General features: G+C 39.8%; 1 protein-coding gene across 2 annotated transcripts in view; it reads left to right on the top strand.

The window, feature by feature from the left end:
- The window catches only part of LOC126244620 (uncharacterized), a 124,023-nt gene extending 113,293 nt beyond the window's left edge, over positions 1-10,730 (top strand). For both annotated transcript variants that reach the window (XR_007545377.1, XM_049948254.1), the window contains one exon: positions 9,759-10,730. Coding sequence is in view for 1 of the 2 variants with exons in the window: in XM_049948254.1 (XP_049804211.1) it covers positions 9,759-9,763 (5 nt within the window). In the remaining variant the exon portion in view is untranslated. The remainder of the gene's footprint in view (positions 1-9,758) is intronic.
- Positions 10,731-27,521: the final 16,791 nt, after the last annotated feature.

The following is a 27,521-nucleotide window of genomic DNA, read 5'->3' as shown; positions in this document are numbered from 1 at the left end:
TAATGTTTTAAGCAGGGGTTGGAGTTTGTGTTGGATTTGCAGGTTTATAGGTGGAGGAGTCAGATAATTGGCGGAGGCCTTCTGCCAGGTAGTCACTGTCATTGTTAAACATTCTGTATTCATTTACATTAACTTATCTTTGTGTGTGAGAGGGCTCTCCTCTCCCCTCCTCCCCCCTGTATGTGTGTGTGCACGTGTGTGTGTGTGTGTGTGTGTGTGTGTGTGTGTGTGTGTGTGTGAGCACACGTGCACATGTGTGTTTACTGTTCAGTGCCTCCTATTCAGTTATTTCATACCAGATTTTCCACTTTTGTGTTCATTCATTCACTTACATACTGTGTTTTGTAAATCCCATACGAAGGAGAGCCTTGGGGACATGGAGTGAATCAGCTTATATGTTAAGAGACAGAAGCAGCCTCTGCAGGCAACTTCTCTGAAGTATACTAACAATGTATACTAGTGCTATTTTGCTTAACAAATGGTTGTTTCATATGATTTATTCATTGTGTGACTAAATGTGTTGTAAGCTTTCTTCAGCATGTACATTTAAGAATTACATTTGTAATTTGAATATGTGTGTGCAAGTATAAGCATGCTCCATAGCAGATTGTTCTTCCCTTTGGTATTTTCTTTAAATTTGTACAAATACAAACTTAAGAATTTTACTATACAATATTGGATGCCAGAGCTTTGGTTGGATGTGTTTGGGTGTCTGTGTAGCTGTGTATGCACTTACACTAGGAAAAAAAAGCAGTAAATCATAGCCCAGTTATGTCTCTGTGATGTCACACATTTCCATGTGCCATATATCAATCAGCTACAGAAGTCTGAGGTTTGTTTGACCCATGGGAGAGTTTCACAGAAATGCTGAAAAACCTGAACTGGGAGATGCCTGAAGATAAGATGCTAACTAAGGGTAGCATACAAAAGCCTAGTTCCAAAGTTTCAACAAACAGAATTAAGTAATGAACCTACAAACAAACGTCAGGCCAAAGGAACTGTGGAGACAGGATTGGACTAATTACAGTGCATGCAAAGACATTTACATTATCATTTTTCCTACACTTCATACCCAAATGGAACAGAAAGAAACTCTTTACTATGTGGTTCTGTGTGAATTACCCTGTCACTGATTTCATACTGGTTTGCAGAGAGTAGGTGTAGATCCCCACATCTCACCCACAGTAACAAATTGGTTCACAAAGTCAATTTGACTTCTTTAAAACGTAGTATGTTCTTTCATATGACACATGTATGTATCAGCTATTTCGTACACATTTAATTACTGATTGTCTGACACCATATTGTGCACCCTCTCAGTAACGTCATCTGTGGTTGCATTTTTGTGATGTTCTTTCTGTGTCTCAAACAGATTTTTAATAAAACTTCAATAGCTTTCTATGAGTTTACACTGGCAACAAACCTAACTTTTATGATGACATGATATTCCAGTTTATCCATCTGAAAGAAATTTTCACAAACCAATTAAACATGTTGTCTCCTAAGGATCTGCATTGTGACCATTCCTGTTTTTGCTGCATGTAAATGATTTGTAAACTTAAACAACAACAGTGAAATATACAAATTAGCAAATGAAGCAAATGTCTTAATTACAGAAAATACAAAATAAATATTTACAGAAAATTTTGAAGCTTTCACAAAGACTAGAATAGATAACATGACAACAACTTTACTTAAAAATCTAGAAAAAACAGTTGCATTGGACACAATTACCACACAGAGTGTGGTACCAACTAATCTACAGATTGGTCTAAATGAACAAGTGCCAAAACAGAGAGTGCAGGCCTTGCAGGCTTCCCAGGCATTTGGCTACAACATAAGCTGAAAGTTATATACAGAGAAATTATATAAACAGACCAGCCCGGATAGCCATTTCTGGGATGTGGGGTGGTGCGACAATCTTGAATCAAATCCATCTGGCAGATTAACAACAATGGTAGGTGTGCTGGCAGGTCTGGATGTGGACTTTACGTGGCTTCCCACATCTGACTATGTGAATACTGGGCTGTCCCACCTCAGTTTCATAATTCCAACATTTAGAAAACATTCACATGCTTTCACAGGAGATAGTGCTAGATGCAGACAGTCGCAGGTATATGAATTGTGTCCTGAGAGCAAAAGGAGTGTCAAACATTGCCAAACCCAATAATAAACAGGCTGACCTCATGAAGATATGGGATAAAGGCCAGGAAAAAGATAGACATTATATAAACAAAAAACTGAACAAGACAAGTTTCATCGTAATACAAAGTAACCGTATCTCATATAATAATCATAGAACTGTGTGTTTTGGAACTGCTCTGTCAGTATCAAAATATGATATGGTATTTCATGGAAACTATGAAGATATCCTTCAGACTACAGGAAAATATCTTTAAATTAATTTTGAGACAGACCAGAGAAAATCAAAGAAAATCGTAGAGGCAGCTGTTATGAGAAAAGAAAATTGTACAGCATATTAGAAAATGTAATTATTATATAAGAAAAACTGAAAAGTTGTGATCCTTGTACTTCTGGCAGTGAATCTATGCACAACTACTATTCAAGGCACGCACATAACGTGCATATGCAGCAGACACACACAGCACTATTTCGAAAAGGCATACTTGAGCCTAACATTAAACTGTATAATGCACTACTGAGATACACACAAATAATAATGGACAAATTCAAGTAATCTGTATAAGATTACCAGTCGTAGTGGTACAAAACTGTACCACTATTTGATGTTATATGGATTTGTTGGTATATCTGTAAATGGTTCTCAACAGTACAGAGCTATTTAACATTGTTTCTTGTTGGAAAAAATGTTCAGTGTAAGAAATGTATGTGTACTGAAGACACAAGAAACACAATTCTGTTGACAAAGATGACATTAGACTTACTTCAGTATTTTCTTTTATGAATAAAACAGTTTAGATCACATTGTTATTCAACTGTTTCTGGCCAAATAAAGCCACCTTCAGATGGAAAGCAACAATAAATTTGAATGGTTACCACCCGTTTGCTTATCTACCTAAATAAAGATAACCAATCTTAACTGCTTCTTTCAGCCCTCCATCAAGTCCTCTAATTTAAAACAATCACGTCATACCATCCTCGAGACAAGAATAATTATTTTAAATAGAAATCACAGGTCCTTCTAACAGCTGTAAAGACCCAGCATTCATTCACAAGGTTGTTGAACTGTAGGGAAATCAATAGCATAAGATAGCAACTTTATATAAACTTAGACAGTAATGGCAGACTAACTGTTAAAAGGGCTTTGTGATATATATTAAAAGTGACAGGGTTTTATGAATCTTCCTTAACACCCTGAGGACTGGGCAGCTATGGTGTGGCTCAACTGGTTTGTACTGCACATTTTTGCAGTTATTCTGAATTTTATTTATACGGTGCTACTGTGCGTAACTTAGATCAATTTACTGCATTTCAAAGATGGGTCTTTCATCTATAAATAGCTGCCAAGGAACATAGATGCCCATTAGTGTAAACTTTTTTATGCTGAAATGAAAATGTATTGTTTTCACAACAACATAATGTTTTTCGTCTTTACTTCACTAAATAGAGATAAGATTAGAATTTGTTGGTACTAAAAACAAAACTGTTTGAAACTATGGCTTCCTTTACTTGATTACATTTGCTTTTGTATGAAAAATTTTGAAGCATTCTGGAAAACAAAAGTCTTACATCACACTCTTCGCAATAGTATCTGGTACCTCTCCTTGCCATTTTGCCAATTCTTGCCTTCGTTCTTTCAGCACAAACTTTGCACCTCCTCTGAGGCCATTTGGACTTTCCTGAAGCTGGAGTCAATTTAGGGAAATGTCTTCCACTGGTTGTATTTACCACCTTTGTTTTGAAAGCCTCTGCCAATTCATAATGAATTCAACTAGATATTTGTTAGTTGGCTTCAACTTTTTGTATAACACATACAAATTTCTGACCACCACTTTATTTGCATCCTCTCAAAAGGGTATAGCCATTAGCTGGTCACTGTGGTCCACACCAACTGTGTTTTTATTGTACTCCAAAATACAACCAGGTTTCATTTTCTCGGTAATTCCTAAATTCGTTCTAACACTGACATTAGATGCTGTCATTTTGTGTTTTGTTTTCAAAATAAATACATACCTACTGTCTTTCCATCTTCCAAACAGCATATGGTCTCGTCTACAAAACAGAAGTCGCCCCCCCCCCTCCCCTCCCCGTCTCTGGGCTATTAGGTCTTTAGCTAGTCCTTTTTTCACTGTTGTACCCACTGCCTTAGTTTTGTTTTTCCACAAATGATCGAGTAGATCAGGGCTAGTGTAAAATCAATCCATGGCCTTTACCGTAGTAACTTTCACACAGTCTGTTTACTACATGCAAAATGCCATCATTAGCATTTACCTGACTACCATAACACATTTCACAATTCAAAATGCATCAACTTTCACTTAACATAAAAAATTATGCCATACTTGTTAGGCTTATTTTTCAAGCAGACCCTGAAACTAAATCTGCAAAAAGAGCAAATTCCTTTATTTATAGTGAGCTTTTCTCCTGGTTTGTATGCTCATTCACTTTTTGCCACATATATATCAAACATGGGTCTCACCATATGAACAGTATTGTGCCCTTCTTGACCTTTGAAATAAACATTCCATTATCTACGTGATGTAGCATTTGCAGAACTTATAGAAAATGATCTCTTGATAAAATCTTTCCTGCAAAGTAGGTCTGTAATATGGGATTCGTAGACCTATGGTTTGTTAACTTCAGTTTTGTAGCAGGGTACATCCACTATGTGATCAAAAGCATCTGGACATCAGGATGAAAATGGCTTACAAGTTTGTGGTGCCCTCCATTGGTAATACTGGAATTCAATATGGTGTTGGCCCACCCTTAGCCTTGATGACAGCTTCCACTCTCACAGGCCTACATTCAGCCAGGTCCTAGAAGATTTCTTGTGCAATGGCAGCTTGTTCTTCATGGAGTGCTACACTGAGGAGAGGTATCGATGTCGGTCAGTGAGGCCTGGCACGAAGTCGGCGTTCCAGAACATCCCAAAGGTATTCTATAGGATTCATGACAGGACTCTGTGCAGGCCAGTCCATTACAGGGATGTTGTCATCGTGTAACTACTCTGCCACAGGCAGTGCATTATGAACAGGTACTTGATTGTGTTGAAGGATGCAATTGCCATCTCTGAATTGCTCTTCAACAAGGGAAGCAAGAAGGTGCTTAAAACATCAATGAAGGCCTGTGCTGTGATAGTGCCACGCAAAACAACAAGGGGTGCAAGACCCCTCCATTGAAAAACACGACCACACCATAACACCACCGCCTCCGAATTTTACTGTTGGCACTACACATGCTGGCAGATGACATTCACTGGTCATTTGCCATACCCACACCCTGCCATCGGATCACCACATTGTGTACCGTGATTCGTCACTCCATATAACGTTTTTCCATTGTTCAATCATCCAATGTTTATGTTCCTTACACCAAGCGAGGCGTCATTTGGCATTTACCGGCGTGATGTGTGGCTTATGAGCAGCCGCTCGTTTGTGAAATCCAAGTTTTCCCACCCCCGCCTAACTGTCATACTACTTGCAGTGGATCCTGATGCAGTTTGGATTTCCTGTGTGATGGTCTGGATAGATGTCTGCTTATTACACATTACAACCCTCTTCAACTGTTGGCGGTCTCTGTCAGTCAACAGACGTGGTCGGCCTGTGCGCTTTTGTGCTGTATGTGTCCCTTCAAGTTCCCACTTCACTATCACATCAGAAACAGTGGACCTAGGGATGTTTAGGAGTGTGGAAATCTCACGTACAGACTTATGACACAAGTGACACCCAATCACCTGACCACGTTCGAAGTCGGTTGAGTTCTGCGGAGCGCCCCATTCTGCTCTCTCAGCGCCCCATTCTGCTCTCTCACAATGTCTAATGACTACTGAGGTTGCTAATATGGAGTACCTGGCAGTAGGTAGCAGCACAATGCACCTAATATGAAAAATGTAAGTTTTTGGGGGTGTCCATATACTTTTTGTCACATGGTGTATGTAAAATCGCACCAAAAAACTTATACAGTTGACTAAGTTTCATAGTACTCCACTAATGCCAAATTGAGTATGGTGTCAGGTTCCCTGTTGCAGTTAGCTTGTCAATAGTGGTTCTAGCTTAGTGGTTTGTCTCTCATTTATCATCTCCAACAGTTCTTCACCAAAGAAGTAGGCGAAAAAATTAAACACAGAAAAGTTTTTGTCAATTTGAATTTGAATTGCATGCAGTTCTTCAAAAACTGGAAGCTGCAGAATGATAGTGTCATCATCTGTCCACTGCCCAGTTGAAAGAGGCAGATTGATAGGTTGAGACAGAGGGACCTAGAAAACATCATTCTTGTGAAACATAACTAGCTCTTTACTCATACAAAGTGTTGAGTGCTATTGCCAAGGGATTTCAAATTGATTACATATTTCTAGATTTCCAGATGGCTTTTGACACTGCACCTCCCAAGCGTTTAGTAGTCAAATTGCATGTTTATGGAACATCATTTCAGTTTTGTGACTGGATTCGTGATTTCCTGTTAGAGGGGTCACAGTTTGTAGTAACTGATGGAAAGTCATTGAGGTCCCCAAGGTAATGTTATAGGCCCTCTGCTGTACCTTAAACAACTTAGGAGACAATCTGAGCAGCTGTCTTAGGTTGTTTGCAGATGAGCTGTCGTTTATCACATATTAAAATCATTATAAGGTGAATACAAATTGCAAAATGATTTAGAGAAGATACCAGTACAGTGCAAAAATTTGCAATTGATCCTAAATAATGAAAAGTGTGAGGTCATCCTCAAGAGTGCTAAAAGTAATCCATTGAACTTTGGTTACATGATAAATCAGTCACATCTATGGCCGTAAATTCAACTAAATACCTAGGAATTAGAATTGCAAACAACTTAAATTGGAAAAAACACATAGGAAATGTTGTGGGGAAGGCGAAACCAAAGACTGTGTTTTATTGGCAGAACTCTTAGATGATGCAACACATCTACTAAAGACAGTGCCTACACTAGGCTTGTTTGTCCTCTTTTGGAGTACTGCTGCACAGTGTGGGATACTTACCAGATAGGATTAATAGAGTATATCGAGAAAGTTCAAAGAAGAACAGAACGTTTTGTATTATAGAGAGGTAGGGGAGAGTGTCACCGACATGATACAAGATTTGGGGTGGACATCATTGAACAAAGGCATTTTTCATTGCGGTGGAATCTTCTCATGAAATTTCAATCGTCAGCTATCTCCTCCAAATGCGAAAATATTTTGTTAACGCCGACCTACACAGGGACAAATGATCATCATAATAAAATAAGAGGAATCAGAGCTCCTACGGAAAGATATAGGTGTTTGATTTTTCTGTGCACTGTTCAGGGTTGGAATATTAGAGAATTATTTTAAAGGTGGTTTGACGAACCTTTTGCCATTTATAGAGTATTCATGTAGATGAAAATAATGTAGCTGTAGAACCCTGATACAGCATCAACATCAGCAGTTTCATCTTGAGGGCTCACTGACTCTTCATCATCAGAAATTCCTTCATCTTCTAAAACATAAATAATTAGCTTTGTTGAGTTCAACTGACAGTACATACAGTTACAGAAAGAATATAGTGAAACACATAGCTTACCATTACTGCCTTCAAAACCAGAAATTTGTCCATCGAGCTCTGAACCACTATTGTTCAACAAAAACTCTATCTCATCATCATGTACGGCCGCCTTGAAGACAATGTGTGAAGCCGACAACGGAAGCAACAATTGAGGCATTATGCTCTGCTTGTGATCTTGTGAATCGCTGTGTGTGGCAACAAGATGAATCGGCATGCCACGAAACAAGTAACTTTCCTTTCTCGCCAAAATGAGGGGCAGGTGCTGACAACTGTATTTTTTCATGGTAGTGTAAACATAGTAGAATACCTCTACACAGACATAAAACAAATGTTGGAATACATTTACAAAGCTGAGAAATGGCTGATGTAGGTCCTGTGTTGCTCAACTTTTGGAGTAAATTCATGCAACATAGGGGATACATTGCTCGTCTCCAAAGTGTTAATAAACATTTTATCTTGCAAATACACTTCTCAGGTTTTGTGCTGGATCGTATTGTGTAAATCACACAATATTTCATCAATGCAACTGCTCGACATCTTCAGGTGGTAATAGTTGCTGCTGCCATTGCTGCAAGACGCCTTGCAGCAGTGGCAGCAGCAACTACTGCCACCTGAAGATGTCAAGCGGTTGTATCGACGAACTATTGTGTGATTTACACAGTAACATTTGGCGGCAAACCTGAGAAGTGTATTTGCAACTGATCCACTGGGAAAGCATGAAAACTCACAATATTTTGTCTTGTTTATACTTGGACAAGTAGGGGCTAAGCTAGCCTCAGTAATACCCTTAGACATTCCCAGCCCTTCCAGACAGCTGGTAAAACAGAACTACTGCATGTCCTCCAGTCTTTTAGCAAATAGTGTTACTGGCTTCCATGCTTAAATAAACTATACAAAGTTTCCTTCAATACTGTACCTTCGACAGTGAGCACTGGGGTCTCTCTGCTCTCCAGCAGCCCAGGCGGAACTGTCACCTGTTTCCTTCTGGCTAATTCCAACTCATTGAGCTACAATCCGCATTGCCGATGTACATCTACGGTCCTGACTCCAGCTCAAAACCAACTTCCCTCATTGCCTTCACAGCTCTTGTACCACAACATATATTTTTGTCCTCTTCCCTCTTTTGATTGGTTGTCATAGTTACACTCTTCCCTCCTATCCCAGTGCTTTGCATGCTCCTCCCAGATGAATTTCCCAGTATAACTGTGGTCCAGAACCACAGCTATCACTGTTAACAGGAAAGTAACACTTGGCAGTTGCCGACACACATCCGTCCTGTGTCTGAGAAATAGCCTCACAGTTCCCAGAGCTGCTATGGTTCCATAACTACCCCAGCTGTCACACAGGTATGGTGACAAATATATGCGAGAATAAGTTAAATCTGCTGTGTCGAGCATTCCCAGAGTACTTACCCCTGAGCGTGAGGATGTCTGGCCTCCCTGCTTCCCAAGGATGCAGTACTACATTTCTCTTACTTGCTATTTTGCCAGAACCCGTTATCCAGGGGGAGATTCCCTTTGCGTCCAAGGTAGCTGGCTTCTCACTTTCCAGTGTGACCAGCATGGAACTTAATTATATTTCTAGACCAAAGACTAGAGTAGACTAGATGTGTGGTCACAGATTACAAGGACACCACCTGATAACACCAGTGGTAGCAGCCATCCTCTTTTTAGATTTGAAGATAACACGATTTGACAGAAATCGGTGATAAAAGTTAAATAAAAAAAAGGATGTAGAACATGATTCGGCAGAAATCGGTGCTAACAATTAAATAAGAACAAGATGTAGACTTTGTTCTTCATAAAATAAAATGAAATAAAATGAAATCATTAATTTCTCCTGTGACACAATGCCAACTTAATTTATTGCCTAACATGTACTGACACAACTAAAACAATATTTCATTGATATCAGTGCCATCTCTGTGCTAGTTTGATATCTTCTCACCGTAATATTGTACATATATTTTTACATGTTTGTAATACAGCAATTTAAAGTTCTTTGAACTGTAAAATTCAGGAATTAATTCCAGTTTCCAGTTATACTACTATTTGTTACTAAAATCGTTTTCTTCTATTGCAGTTTAAGAGGGACACCCGGCAGCTGCTTCACGCTTCGGGGGATAGACGCACTTCATTTTCTGCATCATTCTTTCATAGCTCTTGCATTAATGTTCTTGTCAGTAGTGTTCTTACAAGGCCTGTGTTACGCTCCTGAACAAGAAAAGCTTATGTCATTCCTAAAGAAGTAGTAGTAATTTGGACTGGAATTTTGATACTTTACTCATTGAATTAATCCTTTTACTTTTCATATTAGTGCAAACAGAATTGACATTATACACTCATGTAAGAATTTCCTCAGAAATAAAGTATTTTTTGAACTTGAGCCCAAGGTATACAGAATTACACCATGATCAGATTGAATAAAGGTGCATTAGTTTTGACCTTTAACATATTTAGAGAGGAGTGAAATGTAATATAATGCTACACCACTTTCTTTCCCCCATCAAGTTCCGCATTTTTTGTCTCAATAACCCACATATTGTGAATTTTATAACTTTTAACAGGCACTGAAGTATTTTTTAAATGCCATACACAGCAAAACATAAATGTAAACTTGCAAAATATTTTTGAGAAGTTTTTCCTACTTATTTTTGCATCTCATAATCATACAATTATTTCTTTGACTGCAAAAAAATATCACTGTTAAAATGTTAGGGATATGGCTGCTTTTGTATCCAATCAGAAAAAGCATAGCTGACAAAATGTAATAATTATACAATGCAGCTACTTTAATTGATGGTACCAAAGAAAGGAAAAAAATTCGATGAAGTATGAAATAAGTACTCAAAATTTTTGCTTCTCAATAACACCAGAAACAACAAAGAAAAAGTAGCCAGTCCTGCTCTATATGCGAATGTATAGTTCATGTGCTTGCTAACATTTTAATTAGTGTTGTTCAACAAACTGTGTTAAAACTGGTAATTGTAAAGCAGTAGAATAATTGGCTAACTATGGCATGTATAAATTGGAGAAATAAATAAACTGAGATGTAGATTGATTTATACTTTATTATCATATAAAAATGAAATATAAACCTGTGGAAGTAGACTACTTACCTAATACACAAACACTAGTTGATAGCAATACTGAATATTAAATGTGGGTTGTAAGTTTTGAGCTTTACACACCTTCAAGAAGTACAAGGCTCATAGAGAATGAAAGTGAAATATAATTAGTTTTTACAAAAACAGTCAGATAAAAACATTTTTGGTACAAATCACTTATTGGTACTGGTTTTCAAAATATCCATCTCATAAGTTAATAGACATTTTGCATATCTCTGAACCAATTCCATGACATGCGTACCACAAAACTAACTGTGCGGTAATGTTATTACATATTTCTTCCCCCACACATGTAAACAACACTTATCATCATCATCCTGTAATAATGTTGCTTGAATTCCACATAATATATACTGAAGCACGAAAGAAACTGGCATAGTCATGTGTATTCAAATACAGAGATATGTAAACAGGTAGAATATGACAGTGTGGTCGGCAATGCCTATATAAGATAACAAGTGTCTGGCGCAGTTGTTATATCAGTTACTGCTGCTACAGTAGCAGGTTATCAAGATTTAAGTGAGTTTGAATGCGGTGTTATAGTTGGCGCATGAGCGATGGGACACAGGATTCCCAGAGATAGCAATGAAGTGGGGATTTTCCATACAAGCATTTCATGAGTGTACTGTGAATATCAGGAATCCAGTAAAACATCAAATCACTGACATTGTTGCGGCCAGAAAAAGATCCTGCAAGAACGGGACCAACGACGACCGAAGAGAATCGTTCAACATGCGCCATCAACAAGTGTCAGCGTACGAACCATTCAACGAAACATCATCAATATGGGCTTTTGGAGCCGAAGGCCCACTCGTGTACCCTTGATGACTGCACGACAAAATGCTTTATGTCTCGCCTGGGCATGTCAACACCAACATTGGACTGCTGATGACTGGAAACATGTTGCCTAGTCAGACAAGTCTTGTTCCAAATTTTATCGCGTGGAAGGTGGTGGAGACTCGTTAATGGTGCGGGACATGTGCGTTGGAGTGATATGGGACCCCTGATACGTCTAGATACGAATCTGGCAGGTGATGCGTACATAAGCATCCTATCTGATACCTGCATCCATTCATGTCCATTGTGCATTCCGATGGACTTGGGCAATTCCAGAAGGACAATGCAACACCTCACACGACCAGAATTGCTACAGAATGGCTCTAGGAAACTCTTGTGAGTTTAAACACTTCTGCTAGCCAACAAACTCCCCAGACACAAACATTATTGAGCATATCTGGGATGTCTTGCAACGTGTTGTTCAGAAGAATCTCCACCCCCTTGTACTCTTGAGGATTTATGGATGGCCCTGCAGGATTCATGGTATCAATTCCCTCCAGGACTACTTCAGACATTAATTCAGTTCATGCCACGTCGTGCTGCAGCACTTCTACATGCTCACAGGGGCCCTACAAGATATTATGCAGGTTGTACAGAGTTTCAGGGAGAGCATAAGGGAACAATTGACAGGAATGGGGGAAAGAAATACAGTAGAAGAAGAATGGGTAGTTTTGAGGGATGAAGTAGTGAAGGCAGCAGAGGATCAAGTAGGTAAAAAGACGAGGGCTAGTAGAAATCCTTGGGTAACAGAAGAAATATTGAATTTAATTGATGAAAGGAGAAAATATAAAAATGCAGTAAATGAAGCAGGCAAAAAGGAATACAAACGTCTCAAAAATGAGATCGACAGGAAGTGCAAAATGGCTAAGCAGGGATGGCTAGAGGACAAATGTAAGGATGTAGAGGCTTGTCTCACTAGGGGTAAGATAGATACTGCCTACAGGAAAATTAAAGAGGCCTTTGAAGAGAAGAGAACCACTTGTATGAATATCAAGAGCTCAGATGGCAACCCAGTTCTCAGCAAAGAAGCGAAGGCAGAAAGGTGGAAGGAGTATATAGAGGGTCTATACAAGGGTGATGTACTTGAGGACAGTATTATGGAAATGGAAGAGGATGTAGATGAAGATGAAATGGGAGATACGATACTGCGTGAAGAGTTTGACAGAGCACTGAAAGACCTGAGTCGAAACAAGGCCCCCGGAGTAGACAACATTCCATTGGAACTACTGACGGCCTTGGGAGAGCCAGTCCTGGCAAAACTCTACCATCTGGTGAGCAAGATGTATGAAACAGGCGAAATACGCTCAGACTTCAAGAAGAATATAATAATTCCAATCCCAAAGAAAGCATGTGTTGACAGATGTGAGAATTACCGAACAATCAGTTTAATAAGCCACAGCTGCAAAATACTAACACGAATTCTTTACAGACGAATGGAAAAACTAGTAGAAGCCGACCTCGGGGAAGATCAGTTTGGATTCCGTAGAAATACTGGAACATGTGAGGCAATACTGACCTTACGACTTATCTTAGAAGAAAGATTAAGGAAAGGCAAACCTACGTTTCTAGCATTTGTAGACTTAGAGAAAGCTTTTGACAATGTTGACTGGAATACTCTCTTTCAAATTCTAAAGGTGGCAGGGGTAAAATACAGGGAGCGAAAGGCTATTTACAATTTGTACAGAAACCAGCTTCCCCCATGAACCATGGACCTTGCCGTTGGTGGGGAGGCTTGCGTGCCTCAGCGATACAGATGGCCGTACCGTAGGTGCAACCACAACGGAGGGTTATCTGTTGAGAGGCCAGACAAACATGTGGTTCCTGAAGAGCGGCAGCAGCCTTTTCAGTAGTTGCAGGGGCAACAGTCTGGATGATTGACTGATCTGGCCTTGTAACATTAACCAAAACGGCCTTGCTGTGCTGGTACTGGGAACGGCTGAAAGCAAGGGGAAACTACAGCCGTGATTTTTCCCGAGGACATGCAGCTTTACTGTATGATTAAATGATGATGGCGTCCTCTTGGGTAAAATATTCCGGAGGTAAAATAGTCCCCCATTCGGATCTCCGGGCGGGGACTACTCTAGAGGACGTCGTTATCAGGAGAAAGAAAACTGGCATTCTACGGATCGGAGCGTGGAATGTCAGATCCCTTAATCGGGCAGGTAGGTTAGAAAATTTAAAAAGGGAAATGGATAGGTTAAAGTTAGATATAGTGGGAATTAGTGAAGTTCGGTGGCAGGAGGAACAAGACTTTTGGTCAGGTGATTACAGGGTTATAAATACAAAATCAAATAGGGGTAATGCAGGAGTAGGTTTAATAATGAATAAAAAAATAGGAGTGCGGGTTAGCTACTACAAACAGCATAGTGAATGCATTATTGTGGCCAAGATAGATACAAAGCCCATGCCTACTACTGTAGTACAAGTTTATATGCCAACTAGCTCTGCAGATGATGAAGAAATAGATGAAATGTATGACGAGATAAAAGAAATTATTCAGGTAGTGAAGGGAGACGAAAATTTAATAGTCATGGGTGACTGGAATTCGTCAGTAGGAAAAGGGAGAGAAGGAAACATAGTAGGTGAATATGGATTGGGGGGAAGAAATGAAAGAGGAAGCCGCCTTGTAGAATTTTGCACAGAGCATAACTTAATCATAGCTAACACTTGGTTCAAGAATCATAAAAGAAGGTTGTATACCTGGAGGAATCCTGGAGATACTAAAAGGTATCAGATAGATTATATAATGGTAAGACAGAGATTTAGGAACCAGGTTTTAAATTGTAAGACATTTCCAGGGGCAGATGTGGATTCTGACCACAATCTATTGGTTATGAACTGCAGATTGAAACTGAAGAAACTGCAAAAAGGTGGGAATTTAAGGAGATGGGACCTGGATAAACTGAAAGAACCAGAGGTTGTAGAGAGTTTCAGGGAGAGCATAAGGGAACAACTGACAGGAATGGGGGAAAGAAATACAGTAGAAGAAGAATGGGTAGCTCTGAGGGATGTAGTAGTGAAGGCAGCAGAGGATCAAGTAGGTAAAAAGACGAGGGCTAATAGAAATCCTTGGGTAACAGAAGAAATATTTAATTTAATTGATGAAAGGAGAAAATATAAAAATGTAGTAAATGAAGCAGGCAAAAAGGAATACAAACGTCTCAAAAATGAGATTGACAGGAAGTGCAAAATGGCTAAGCAGGGATGGCTAGAGGACAAATGTAAGGATGTAGAGGCTTGTCTCACTAGGGGTAAGATAGATACTGCCTACAGGAAAATTAAAGAGACCTTTGGAGAGAAGAGAACCACTTGTATGAATATCAAGAGCTCAGATGGCAACCCAGTTCTAAGCAAAGAAGGGAAGGCAGAAAGGTGGAAGGAGTATATAGAGGGTTTATACAAGGGCGATGTACTTGAGGACAATATTATGGAAATGGAAGAGGATGTAGATGAAGATGAAATGGGAGATAAGATACTGCGTGAAGAGTTTGACAGAGCACTGAAAGACCTGAGTCGAAACAAGGCCCCGGGAGTAGGCAACATTCCATTAGAACTACTGATGGCCTTGGGAGAGCCAGTCATGACAAAACTCTACCATCTGGTGAGCAAGATGTATGAGACAGGCGAAATACCCACAGACTTCAAGAAGAATATAATAATTCCAATCCCAAGCAGGTGTTGACAGATGTGAAAATTACCGAACTATCAGTTTAATAAGGCACAGCTGCAAAATACTACTGCGAATTCTTTACAGACGAATGGAAAAACTGGTAGAAGCAGACCTCGGGGAAGATCAGTTTGGATTCCGTAGAAATGTTGGAACACATGAGGCAATACTAACCTTACGACTTATCTTAGAAGAAAGATTAAGAAAAGGCAAACGTACGTTTCTAGCATTTGTAGACTTACAGAAAGCTTTTGACAATGTTAACTGGAATACTCTCTTTCAAATTCTAAAGGTGGTAGGGGTAAAATACAGGGAGCGAAAGGCTATTTTCAATTTGTACAGAAACCAGATGGCAGTTATAAGAGTCGAGGGGCATGAAAGGGAAGCAGTGGTTGGGAAAGGAGTGAGACAGGGTTGTAGCCTCTCCCCGATGTTATTCAATCTGTATATTGAGCAAGCAGTAAAGGAAACAAAAGAAAAATTTGGAGTAGGTATTAAAATTCATGGAGAAGAAGTAAAAACTTTGAGGTTTGCCGATGACATTGTAATTCTGTCAGAGACGGCAAAGGACTTGGAAGAGCAGTTGAACGGAATGGACAGTGTCTTGAAAGGAGAATATAAGATGAACATCAACAAAAGCAAAACGAGGATAATGGAATGTTGTCAAATTAAATCGGGTGATGCTGAGGGGATTAGATTAGGAAATGAGACACTTAAAATAGTAAAGGAGTTTTGCTATTTAGGGAGTAAAATAACTGATGATGGTCGAAGTAGAGATGATATGAAATGTAGACTGGCAATGGCAAGGAAAGCGTTTCTGAAGAATAGAAATTTGTTAACATCGAGTATAGAGTTAAGTGTCAGGAAGTTGTTTCTGAAAGTATTTGTATGGAGTGTAGCCATGTATGGAAGTGAAACATGGACGGTAAATAGTTTGGACAAGAAGAGAATAGAAGCTTTCGAAATGTAGTGCTACAGAAGAATGCTGAAGATTAGATGGGTAGATCACATAACTAATGAGGAGGTACTGAATAGGATTGGGGAGAAGAGGAGTTTGTGGCACAACTTGACCAGAAGAAGGGATCGGTTGGTAGGACATGTTCTGAGGCACCAAGGGATCACCAATTTAGTATTGGAGGGCAGCGTGGAGGGTAAAAATCGTAGAGGGAGACCAAGAGATGAATACACTAAGCAGATTCAGAAGGATGTAGGTTGCAGTAGGTACTGGGAGATGAAGAAGCTTGCACAGGATAGAGTAGCATGGAGAGCTGCATCAAACCAGTCTCAGGACTGAAGACCACAACAACAACAACAACAACAACAACCAGTTTCTTCGGCCCTTCAGTGTATTATCCCTCATATGCCAAAACCATAACTATGCAAAAATGATATTCTGTCTTATGTGCACAGGCAAGTTTCATTTTTCATGATCTTTGTTATGGCAAAGCCTCACATGTTGCTGTGAGAGAATAAGAAAAATGTAAGGTCCAATATCACAAAAGTTTAAAAGCAGCAGATTTTCTTATGTCATAACAAATGTGGCACAGTCATGACTTTGGTATATTGCTGACTCCTACTGTATAAACCCAGAACAGCTAATATGTTAGATTCATGCTTTTGCCCCGCCATTGAATGCCTTTAAATTGTTGTGCAAGCATATATGTGTTACATACACTCCTGGAAATTGAAATAAGAACACCGTGAATTCATTGTCCCAGGAAGGGGAAACTTTATTGACACATTCCTGGGGTCAGATACATCACATGATCACACTGACAGAACCACAGGCACATAGACACAGGCAACAGAGCATGCACAATGTCAGCACTAGTACAGTGTATATCCACCTTTCGCAGCAATGCAGGCTGCTATTCTCCCATGGAGACGATCGTAGAGATGCTGGATGTAGTCCTGTGGAACGGCTTGCCATGCCATTTCCACCTGGCGCCTCAGTTGGACCAGCGTTCGTGCTGGACGTGCAGACCGCGTGAGACGACGCTTCATCCAGTCCCAAACATGCTCAATGGGGGACAGATCCGGAGATCTTGCTGGCCAGGGTAGTTGACTTACACCTTCTAGAGCACGTTGGGTGGCACGGGATACATGCGGACGTGCATTGTCCTGTTGGAACAGCAAGTTCCCTTGCCGGTCTAGGAATGGTAGAACGATGGATTCGATGACGGTTTGGATGTACCGTGCACTATTCAGTGTCCCCTCGACGATCACCGGTGGTGTATGGCCAGTGTAGGAGATCGCTCCCCACACCATGATGCCGGGTGTTGGCCCTGTGTGCCTCGGTCGTATGCAGTCCTGATTGTGGCGCTCACCTGCACGGCGCCAAACACGCATACGACCATCATTGGCACCAAGGCAGAAGCGACTCTCATCGCTGAAGACGACACGTCTCCATTCGTCCCTCCATTCACGCCTGTCGCGACACCACTGGAGGCGGGCTTCACGATGTTGGGGCGTGAGCGGAAGACGGCCTAACGGTGTGCGGGACCGTAGCCCAGCTTCATGGAGACGGTTGCGAATGGTCCTCGCCGATACCCCAGGAGCAACAGTGTCCCTAATTTGCTGGGAAGTGGCGGTGCGGTCCCCTACGGCACTGCGTAGGATCCTACGGTCTTGGCGTGCATCCGTGCGTTGCTGCGGTCCGGTCCCAGGTCGACGGGCACGTGCACCTTCCGCCGACCACTGGCGACAACATCAATGTACTGTGGAGACCTCACGCCCCACGTGTTGAGCAATTCGGCGGTACGTCCACCCGGCCTCCCGCATGCCCACTATACGCCCTCGCTCAAAGTCCGTCAACTGCACATACGGTTCACGTCCACGCTGTCGCGGCATGCTACCAGTGTTAAAGACTGCGATGGAGCTCCGTATGCCACGGCAAACTGGCTGACACTGACGGCGGCGGTGCACAAATGCTGCGCAGCTAGCGCCATTCGACGGCCAACACCGCGGTTCCTGGTGTGTCCGCTGTGCCGTGCGTGTGATCATTGCTTGTACAGCCCTCTCGCAGTGTCCGGAGCAAGTATGGTGGGTCTGACACACCGGTGTCAATGTGTTCTTTTTTCCATTTCCAGGAGTGTATATTATGACTAATTTTCTTATGAGCAATAACAATAGTTTATTTTCTCATTACTTACATCTCTTTATGTGTATCAATGTGCATAAGAGCTCTTCAGCTGTTCACTTGTGTGTTCAGCTCATTACAAATGAAAATACAAGGACAGTAGATTCGATTCATATAACAGAACAGTGATCGCAGGCCATGCTACTTGCTGTGTGTCAGAATAAAGGCACACTTGTGAGTGTTACTTCAGATGATGCAGACCACTGTATCAAGATATAAAATGCTTTCAAGACTGCTGAAAGTTCATACCAATTATGTCAATTTATTGCAAATCCCATCAAAAAGAGAACAAAAGGTCACTCAACAACGAATACACAAAACGCCCTATGGCTTTTCACTAGGATTTGCCTTGATTTTATTATGTCTGCCTTAGCTGAGACAAGAGATATTGTGAGAAGTATTACTTCAAAATGCTATGATATAATAATAAACACAGATGTGCAGGCAGTGGTAACATTAAACACTGGCAGTGTGTGGTGATGATAGTATGGGGGAGCACATATTAAGTTATCCATTCACTGAATCATGCTTCTGTTGACAGAAGTCATCAAAAAGGTATCTTCATTCAAACTTGTACATTTTGGTAATGTATGACAACTATAAAGCAAAATGTAAAAAGGAAAGTTTCTAACCAGCATCCTTTCAAATGATAAGCTAATATGGTAGCACCTTGATAATTCAGCATGCTTGGGGATCTGTTAGTGCTGGATTATCAAATCTCTTGTATTATCAAGGTCATTTTTAAAAATCTGGTTTAGTTTGAATGAACAAAAACAAGTAACTCTTAATTTTTGGTGGACGTCGCACATTTGCCATCTGCCATTTTAAGCACACTTTTGTTCCGTTTGGAGCACATATTCACTGTGCATACAAACTCTTTAGTAAGCTGTAGTCTGACAGTCATGCCAGTAGCTGGATAGTAACTGTAGCAGTAGACGACATGCTGCAGACCAGAAACCAGCCCTCCAACTCCCTCATTGGTCACTTCCGTCAAAGGGAGAACTTAGATGGCCACACTTTCCAGATGCTAGGCATGCTGAGCATTCGTTTGAGCAGATTCTTTTTCCACTCGTAAGAGGCAACATCCCTGGCCATGCTTTTGGGAGCTAGCCTGCATTTTTTCTATGCTCCCTTCACGATCTGCGTCTCCTTGAGGTGCTTCTACTGACTAAGATGTACAAAGCCTGATACTGGACACCCAGTTTGTCCTCGTGGTATCAGCAATTGGAATATAGCATGCAATGTAGTGCAGTATGTGCCAGGGCTACCAGGCTGAATTATTACCATTCTATTCCCAGCCTTTTTGGCACCCTTCGCTGCCCAGTGCACCATTGAAGTGGGTTTCCCACACTGCCAGACAATGTTGAACAAAGGTTGTAAGCCACCACAGTGCGCCCGGTCCAGACCCTCCCTGATTAAGAGATATTAGTTTGTTTCAAATGTTACTGTAGTCATTAGCTTTTGGGTTACTATGTTAGAACCAGCCCATGCAGCTCTTCCAGCACGCCCCGTTGTGTATTGCCATTTTTAACTAGCACACCACTTAGGCATGTGCACCCTTTAGGTGTATAGAAGGAAACATAAATCGTTCCTTCAAGCTTATCTTGGTGAGAATATAATTACTCAGTGAGGCAGACAATTGTTACTAATGAGGCATTGTGCCAGAAGGTTCTGATGTTTCTCAAAGGGTGTCCAACCTGTGTTGCCAGTTCCCCTGAGAAAACTTCTGATGTGTGCCAGAGGTACAACTTAAAGATTCTTTAAATCAAAGAAATGAGGGTCATAAATATTTCACATTTAATTTTCTGACAGGAGGAGAAGCTGGTGAAGCAAGAAGATTTACAGACAAGAACATTTACAGACAAGAGATGTGGCTCAAAGGAAATGCAATGAAGTCAAAATGCAACCACGTAGCAATTTAATGTACTGACTGTAAGCTTACATCTGTGTTGAACACTCTGAAAGGTTCTTGTGGCCTACCCGAGTCTATCAGCAATATATAATTTAACCATATATTACTTGGGACATCAAGATAGCACTTGTTACTAGCAGAATCATTCACAAACAGAAAAGAGAGCCAGTGGCAATCGCTGCATGTATGAAAATAATGTAGATCAGCAGCAAACTGTTACCTTTGCTTCAATGTGTATCACTTTGTGCAAGTGTACCATGTGCCAGTATACCACCCTGGAGGATGAACACCAACTTCTTGAAGTTAATGGAGAAATCCTGCTCCTTTCATTGTCTGGAATATGTTGTACCATAGTTTTCTCCACTTAAAAAGAGAGTGGAAGAGCGTGTAAAAAATTCCAGTGCACATTTCACTTTGACTGAAATAAAGCTGTTTCAGTGTTTTATAAAACAGATTTTGAAGGAGTAACCTTGTAAAAAGGGGTGACCTTTGCCACATCTGTCTGCTTCAAGGCAGTCCTGATTCCAACAGAAAAACTCCGCTGACAAAGGCAGAGATGACTCCAAGCGAGTGATGAATATGACAGCACTTTGTCGAGTGATGGAAATGGTGGAATGAGATGCTTGGTGTACTTTCATTGAGGTGAAGAGAATTATGAGAATTCAATTTTTGATTGTTGGCTGAATCTTTTGCTTGTAGTCACTCTCGATTTTTCGAACTACAAAGAAATTGAAACTAGCACTCAGGACACCTTAATGTTTGGCATGTATGTGAAAATCCAACAAGTCTTTCTCATGCAAGTTTACAAGACACCTAAAGGGGAGAGTATGGTTACATCCCCTATCCTAAAATTTTTAAGTGCCCAAACAATAAATCAAATGTAAAACAATTCCTTAAACTGCCACCATTGGTTTTTAAAATGCTTTCAAATATTCAGTCTGTATCTCAAAGCTAATAAAACACATATTCATCATTTTGGCACAAATAGGACAATTATATATATGGTGAAGATGTGGTAAGGCCTGTATATCTGAAGTGAATTACTTTAGTGGAAGGCATAGAGTATAGCAGAGAGAATGAGCAGTCAACAAGCACTTGAACAAGCCTGAATCTGTTTCTGAACTTTCAGGCAATGATCTCCTTTGGAGCTGACTAATATGAAACATTTCCTGGCACTGCAGCCTGATTCAATTGAGTTGTAGTGCTAGCATAATGCTGTTATTCACAATGTGCAGCCATGACACCATATTTTAGATAACATTAACAAGTCCAGTTATTAATTACAGTTACTAGTTTTTACACTATGAACAATCATTAGCACAAGTCTACAGACCAGCATGCACAGTTACAGTGGCAAATAACTTGTTCTATTGTGGCACAAAACAATGTTCCTATTTATACAAAAATATCACAGGTCTCTATTTTCATGACATAGCTCAAATTCAGCAAAGTCCTTTGGTAATCTGTTAAAGATTATTATAATTTGGCGGTTCATTTACTTCAGCTAACCATAACTTTTAATACAATACCAGAATGAAAACTAGTCACATATACAGAATCAGAACACTTAAAATGGTAATCTGAATAATAAATTTAAGTAAAATTTGGTTTAAACAAGAACCTCAAATTTCCTAGTGCTACATGTCACCTGGTAAACTTACTGAAAATAAGATGAAATTAAGTGAAAAAAAAATGTTTACTTCTGGGTATAGAAAAACATAACAGATGGGAAGAAGCTCCCCACTTTATCACAGCTTCTCTTTAATTATTTTTCTTATCACCTCATGCCTTAGTTCATCCATTCTAGTTAGCTCTGTTCTGCTCATTTGAAATTTCAACTCACAATGTGTATCCTGGCTTTTCTTCGTAACCCATTTCGTATGTGTCTGTGTCAGAGCATAATATACTCGGAACAACACTCGTTTATGGTTTTGGAAGTACACTGTTGCTCCAGACCAAGCTTCTTACATTGCTTGACTTCCCCTTCCACTACTCTCCTTATCATTCCTCCCACTGTCTTCTTTTACACTCCCCAGTTACTTGAACTTTCATTTCTTTAGTACTTGCTCTTCAATACTTAAGCTGCTACTCTCATCTTATTCTTCATTCACACTATCACTTAACCCTGCTTTGCGGGAAATTTCAATCCGTAATTTCCCCCCATATGCTTAGCCTTTCTTGTAAGTTTTCGTCTCCATTTCCCCACAATCATCAGCAAACCCCATTGCTTTCATATTTTCATCACTTATTCACACTTCCACTCCTGCCATTATCTCGTCTGTAACACAGATGAAAAGTAAAGGGAATAGTGCACTCTTTTGCTGCAGCCTATGTTTTCTGATCTAACTGGTCATGTCTTCTCTTCTCCCACTTTTACACAATTCACACGCCATTCATGCATTTCCTTTATTCTTCTCAGCCTGTCTTCCAATTCCCTTTGGCTGAAGGGTTTCCCAAATCTTGCTTCTCTTCACATTATCATAAGCCTTCTCAGTATCTAGGAACCCCATTATTACATCCTTACCATATTTGTAGTCTCTCTCTTGGAGCTGCCAAATACTAGAAGTTAGACCCACTGTGGACTTTCCTGGCCTAAACCCATACTGCTCGTCTTAGTCATCCTAGTATATTCTGTAACCTCTTTTTCCAGACTCTTCCCAAAATACCTTTGAAGCATGACACAGCAAAGAATTTGCCTATAATTTTGGTACAGTTTCCTGCATTCCTCCTCAAATTTTGGCACTATGATTCACTTTTTCAGGTCCTCACATGCCCTTTCTTCCCATACTGTTCTCACAACTTGATCGAGCCATTGCACTACAACAATGTCAGATGCTCTCACCACCATCACACTTACATCATCCAGTCAGAGGACTTTTTCTCCATTCATGGTTTTTATCACTCCCTCTACTTCCGTCCAAGGTAACTCCATCTTGGCACTGGCTGCAAGAACCCACAAATATTTTTAAACATGAAAACTTCTCAGAACACATGGAATGCAATTAAAACACAATTTTTTTTGTAATGTAAAAAAGTTTGTTTGTAGACCTCATTCGACTGTTTTCGTGGCAATCTGTGGTTCATTCAGACCTCATTACAGTAGAGAGACGTATGTAGAACGGTTTGTAGGCTTCTTCAGGAAGTGGTTAGGAGAGCACAAGCACTCACTCGCTACCTGGGAAGTGAGCACTCGTGGTAAAACAAGGCAATTAGACATCATTATGTAGCGCAGACGAAGTGAAAACCGTGCACTGTCTTCAGAGGAATGGCCATTTGTTATGTTTGCTGTAGGCTTAGATGCGGTACATACTTACAGCACAGTGCTTAAGATAAATCTCTTTGTGGAGTAGACAGCTAGGAAATGGGAACACTGCTCATATCTCTTGGCCGTCACCTTTGACGAGGAGAACAGAGCAGAATTTTGTATAATATTAAAATATACTATACAAATTTGAGATTAGGTTAAGGATTTTCTGAAGTTAAATGAAGAGTATGATCAAGACCAGTTTAAGGCCCAAGTGACACAAACCACCACTTGTGGCACCAAGCTGAGAAGTGCGATTTGTAGACACTGTGTATCACTATTAGTAGTGACAACTGACATGATTGAAAGTGTAAGAGCGTAAAACAGATCCAATCCCAAAGAAAGCAGGTGTTGACAGATGTGAAAATTACTGAACTATCAGTTTAATAAGTCACCGCTGCAAAATACTAACGCGAACACGTTACAGACGGATGGAAAAACTGGTAGAAGCCGACCTCGGGGAAGATCAGTTTGGATTCCATAGAAATGTTGGAACACGTGAGGCAATACTGACCCTACGACTTATCTTAGAAGAAAGATTAAGAAAAGGCAAACGTACATTTCTAGCATTTGTAGACTTACAGAAAGCTTTTGACAATGTTAACTGGAATACTCTCTTTCAAATTCTAAAGGTGGTAGGGGTAAAATACAGGGAGCGAAAGGCTATTTACAATTTGTACAGAAACCAGATGGCAGTTATAAGAGTCGAGGGGCATGAAAGGGAAGCAGTGGTTGGGAAAGGAGTGAGACAGGGTTGTAGCCTCTCCCCGATGTTATTCAATCTGTATATTGAGCAAGCAGTAAAGGAAACAAAAGAAAAATTTGGAGTAGGTATTAAAATTCATGGAGAAGAAGTAAAAACTTTGAGGTTTGCCGATGACATTGTAATTCTGTCAGAGACAGCAAAGGACTTGGAAGAGCAGTTGAACGGAATGGACAGTGTCTTGAAAGGAGAATATAAGATGAACATCAACAAAAGCAAAACGAGGATAATGGAATGTAGTCAAATTAAATCGGGTGATGCTGAGGGGATTAGATTAGGAAATGAGACACTTAAAATAGTAAAGGAGTTTTGCTATTTAGGGAGTAAAATAACTGATGATGGTCGAAGTAGAGAGGATATGAAATGTAGACTGGCAGTGGCAAGGAAAGTGTTTCTGAAGACGAAAGATTTGTTAACATCGAGTACAGATATAAATGTCAGGAAGTCGTTTCAGAAAATATTTGTATGGAGTGTAGCCATGTATGGAAGTTAAACATGGACGATAAATAGTTTGGACAAGAAGAGAATAGAAGCTTTCAAAATGTGGTGCTACAGAAGAATGCTGAAGATTAGATGGGTAGATCACATAACTAATGAGGAAGTACTGAATAGAATTGGGGAGAAGAGGAGTTTGTGGCACAACTTGACTAGAAGAAGGGATCGGTTGGTAGGACATGTTCTGAGGCATCATGGGATCACCAATTTAGTATTGGAGGGCAGCGTGGAGGGTAAAAATTGTAGGAGGAGACCAAGAGATGAATACAATAAGCAGATTCAGAAGGATGTAGGCTGCAGTAGGTACTGGGAGATGAAGAAGCTTGCACAGGATAGAGTAGCATGGAGAGCTGCATCAAACCAGTCTCAGGACTGAAGACCACAACAACAACATCAGCAGATGCTGACAATGTGGAAACTGAGCTGCTATTAGAACTTGTAGCCAAGCAGTATGATAGGCGTTGCATAAGTTTCATGACAAATTAGTTTCGTATATTTTTATAAAATTCTCCTCAACATAAATTTCCACAACTTTACAAGTTTGCAGCTGCAATGTCAAAGTTTGGATCAACATACGTGTGTGAGCAACTTTTTTCTACACTGAAGAAAATGAAATGTATCCACAGAAGCTCACCGATAGACTTCCACCTGAAAGCTTGCCTTTGAATTAGCGGTGCATAGAAAATTGTACCAGATATTGATGATTTAGTTAAAAGTAAAATGTATGATATCCATTCTGTATGTTTAATGCATAAATAAAGTGGCCATGGGGTACAAGTTGATGTCAATTAAACTTCGTCTGAAAATAGCATTCACTATAAGGCTACATCAATCGTAAGAAATATCGTGTTTCATACTTAGCTGCCCCATGTTCTGTGCTTCATCAGAATATCAAAAGAAATACAAGTTTAATTTCATTGTCATTTCTCTTAGAAAATTAATTTGCCGCTAAATGGATTAATGAGCCACCATGGTGTGATACATCTCTGTAGAACATAAAATTAACAGCTAGCTGCAGAATTAGACTTGTTGACAACACATTCCCTTAGAGGTTACCTTTTTCCATTTCGTCCTTCCCCTACCCTTCCCTTCCCCCTCAATTTTTGCCGTTAGCCAACTGGTTCCTCACTGCAGCCAGTTCAAAGATGTACCGTACAGTGGAGAACACACCTGATTTGTACCATGGTCTTAGTCATGCAGTCATTGCAACAAATCTAGCAATTTTAGGTCCCACTAACTGTGACGCATGATTCAGGTTTATCAGCCACAAAACAGACTGACAATCATACAAGCAGTGTTGCAATATGCAGTAAAGATATTAATAATATTGTGATCTCTGGAAATGTTTCTTAATATTTAAGATATTGCCCATTCATTATCACACGATAACAAATACAAGTCAATCAATTTTGCACTTTCACTTTTATCCAAAGATGCAGATGCATATCTCCATGGCACTCTTGTGAACTTGTTGCGTTATCAAGTTATTACGTCTACAAGGATAGATGAAGCACAATATAATACTGTTATTAATTATCTTTGGGTGATAAAAAATCTTTACTTTGTGAAAATTAATAGTAAAAATGTCTTGTGTATGTATAATACACCAGGGAACTCTTACAACCAGAGAAGATTTTACCACACAGTAAGTCATACATGCATCAAGATCAAGTTTGCTTGAAATTACTCCACACACACACACACACACACACACACACACACACACACACACTCTCTCTCTCTCTCTCTCACACACACACACACACACACACACACACTTTCATGTACGTAGACAAGTGTTTGTTTCTTAAACCACATTTTATTTATAAATGGTACAACAATGGTGGAAGTAGGCATTTTCAATACTGTGAACTTATTTCAAGCCATACTTTTGTTCGAACGACACACTTTACAACAATTACAAACTACAATTTGGAACAAGGAATAAAAATTGAGAAAAAATGGTATTTCTCAAGCAACATTAATACTCAGGGTACATATGTGAAAATTTCAGAGTATTAAACCTCTGTTACAACAAATCTAAAATGTGTATGAACAATCAACATTTAACACAAATGGCATATAATCTCATTTATAACATAAACGTGCACAGTGCAATACTTATACACCTATTTTGAACCAGTCTGTATACAACAGTAATGAGAGTTGGATGGAATTCCTGTTTCAATTAGAGGCCAGAGAATATAAAAATTAAAATGCAACTTCTTCATTTTATTTACAACATTTTAAGTGCACTTATTAGAAGTTACTGCACCACTACTTTTTAACAATTTCTTTTATGTCATCTGTGCCTCTTATGATTTACAGTAGTAAAAAGTCCGCAGAAAAATTACACAGTGGTTTCTGGAATAAAATATGCTGAGTATTACCGTTTCTTGAGACTTTTCACAATCATACATCAGTTTGCTCAAGAAAAAATGAGTCTCACTGCAATGCAGTGAATATAATGAAGGCACAATTCCATTACAAACAAAATTCATTGTAATCTTGAAAAACATGGTTCCGACAGATCGCAACTGCGAAAATGTTATGTACACTATAAATTTAACACACAGCTATACAGAAATATTTTTTAAAAAA

This window comes from Schistocerca nitens, chromosome 1, assembly GCF_023898315.1.
Source record: "Schistocerca nitens isolate TAMUIC-IGC-003100 chromosome 1, iqSchNite1.1, whole genome shotgun sequence".
NCBI classification, from domain to species: domain Eukaryota; kingdom Metazoa; phylum Arthropoda; class Insecta; order Orthoptera; family Acrididae; genus Schistocerca; species Schistocerca nitens.
Note: the sequence above shows the minus strand (reverse complement) of the source record. Positions and strands in the feature narration are given on the sequence as shown.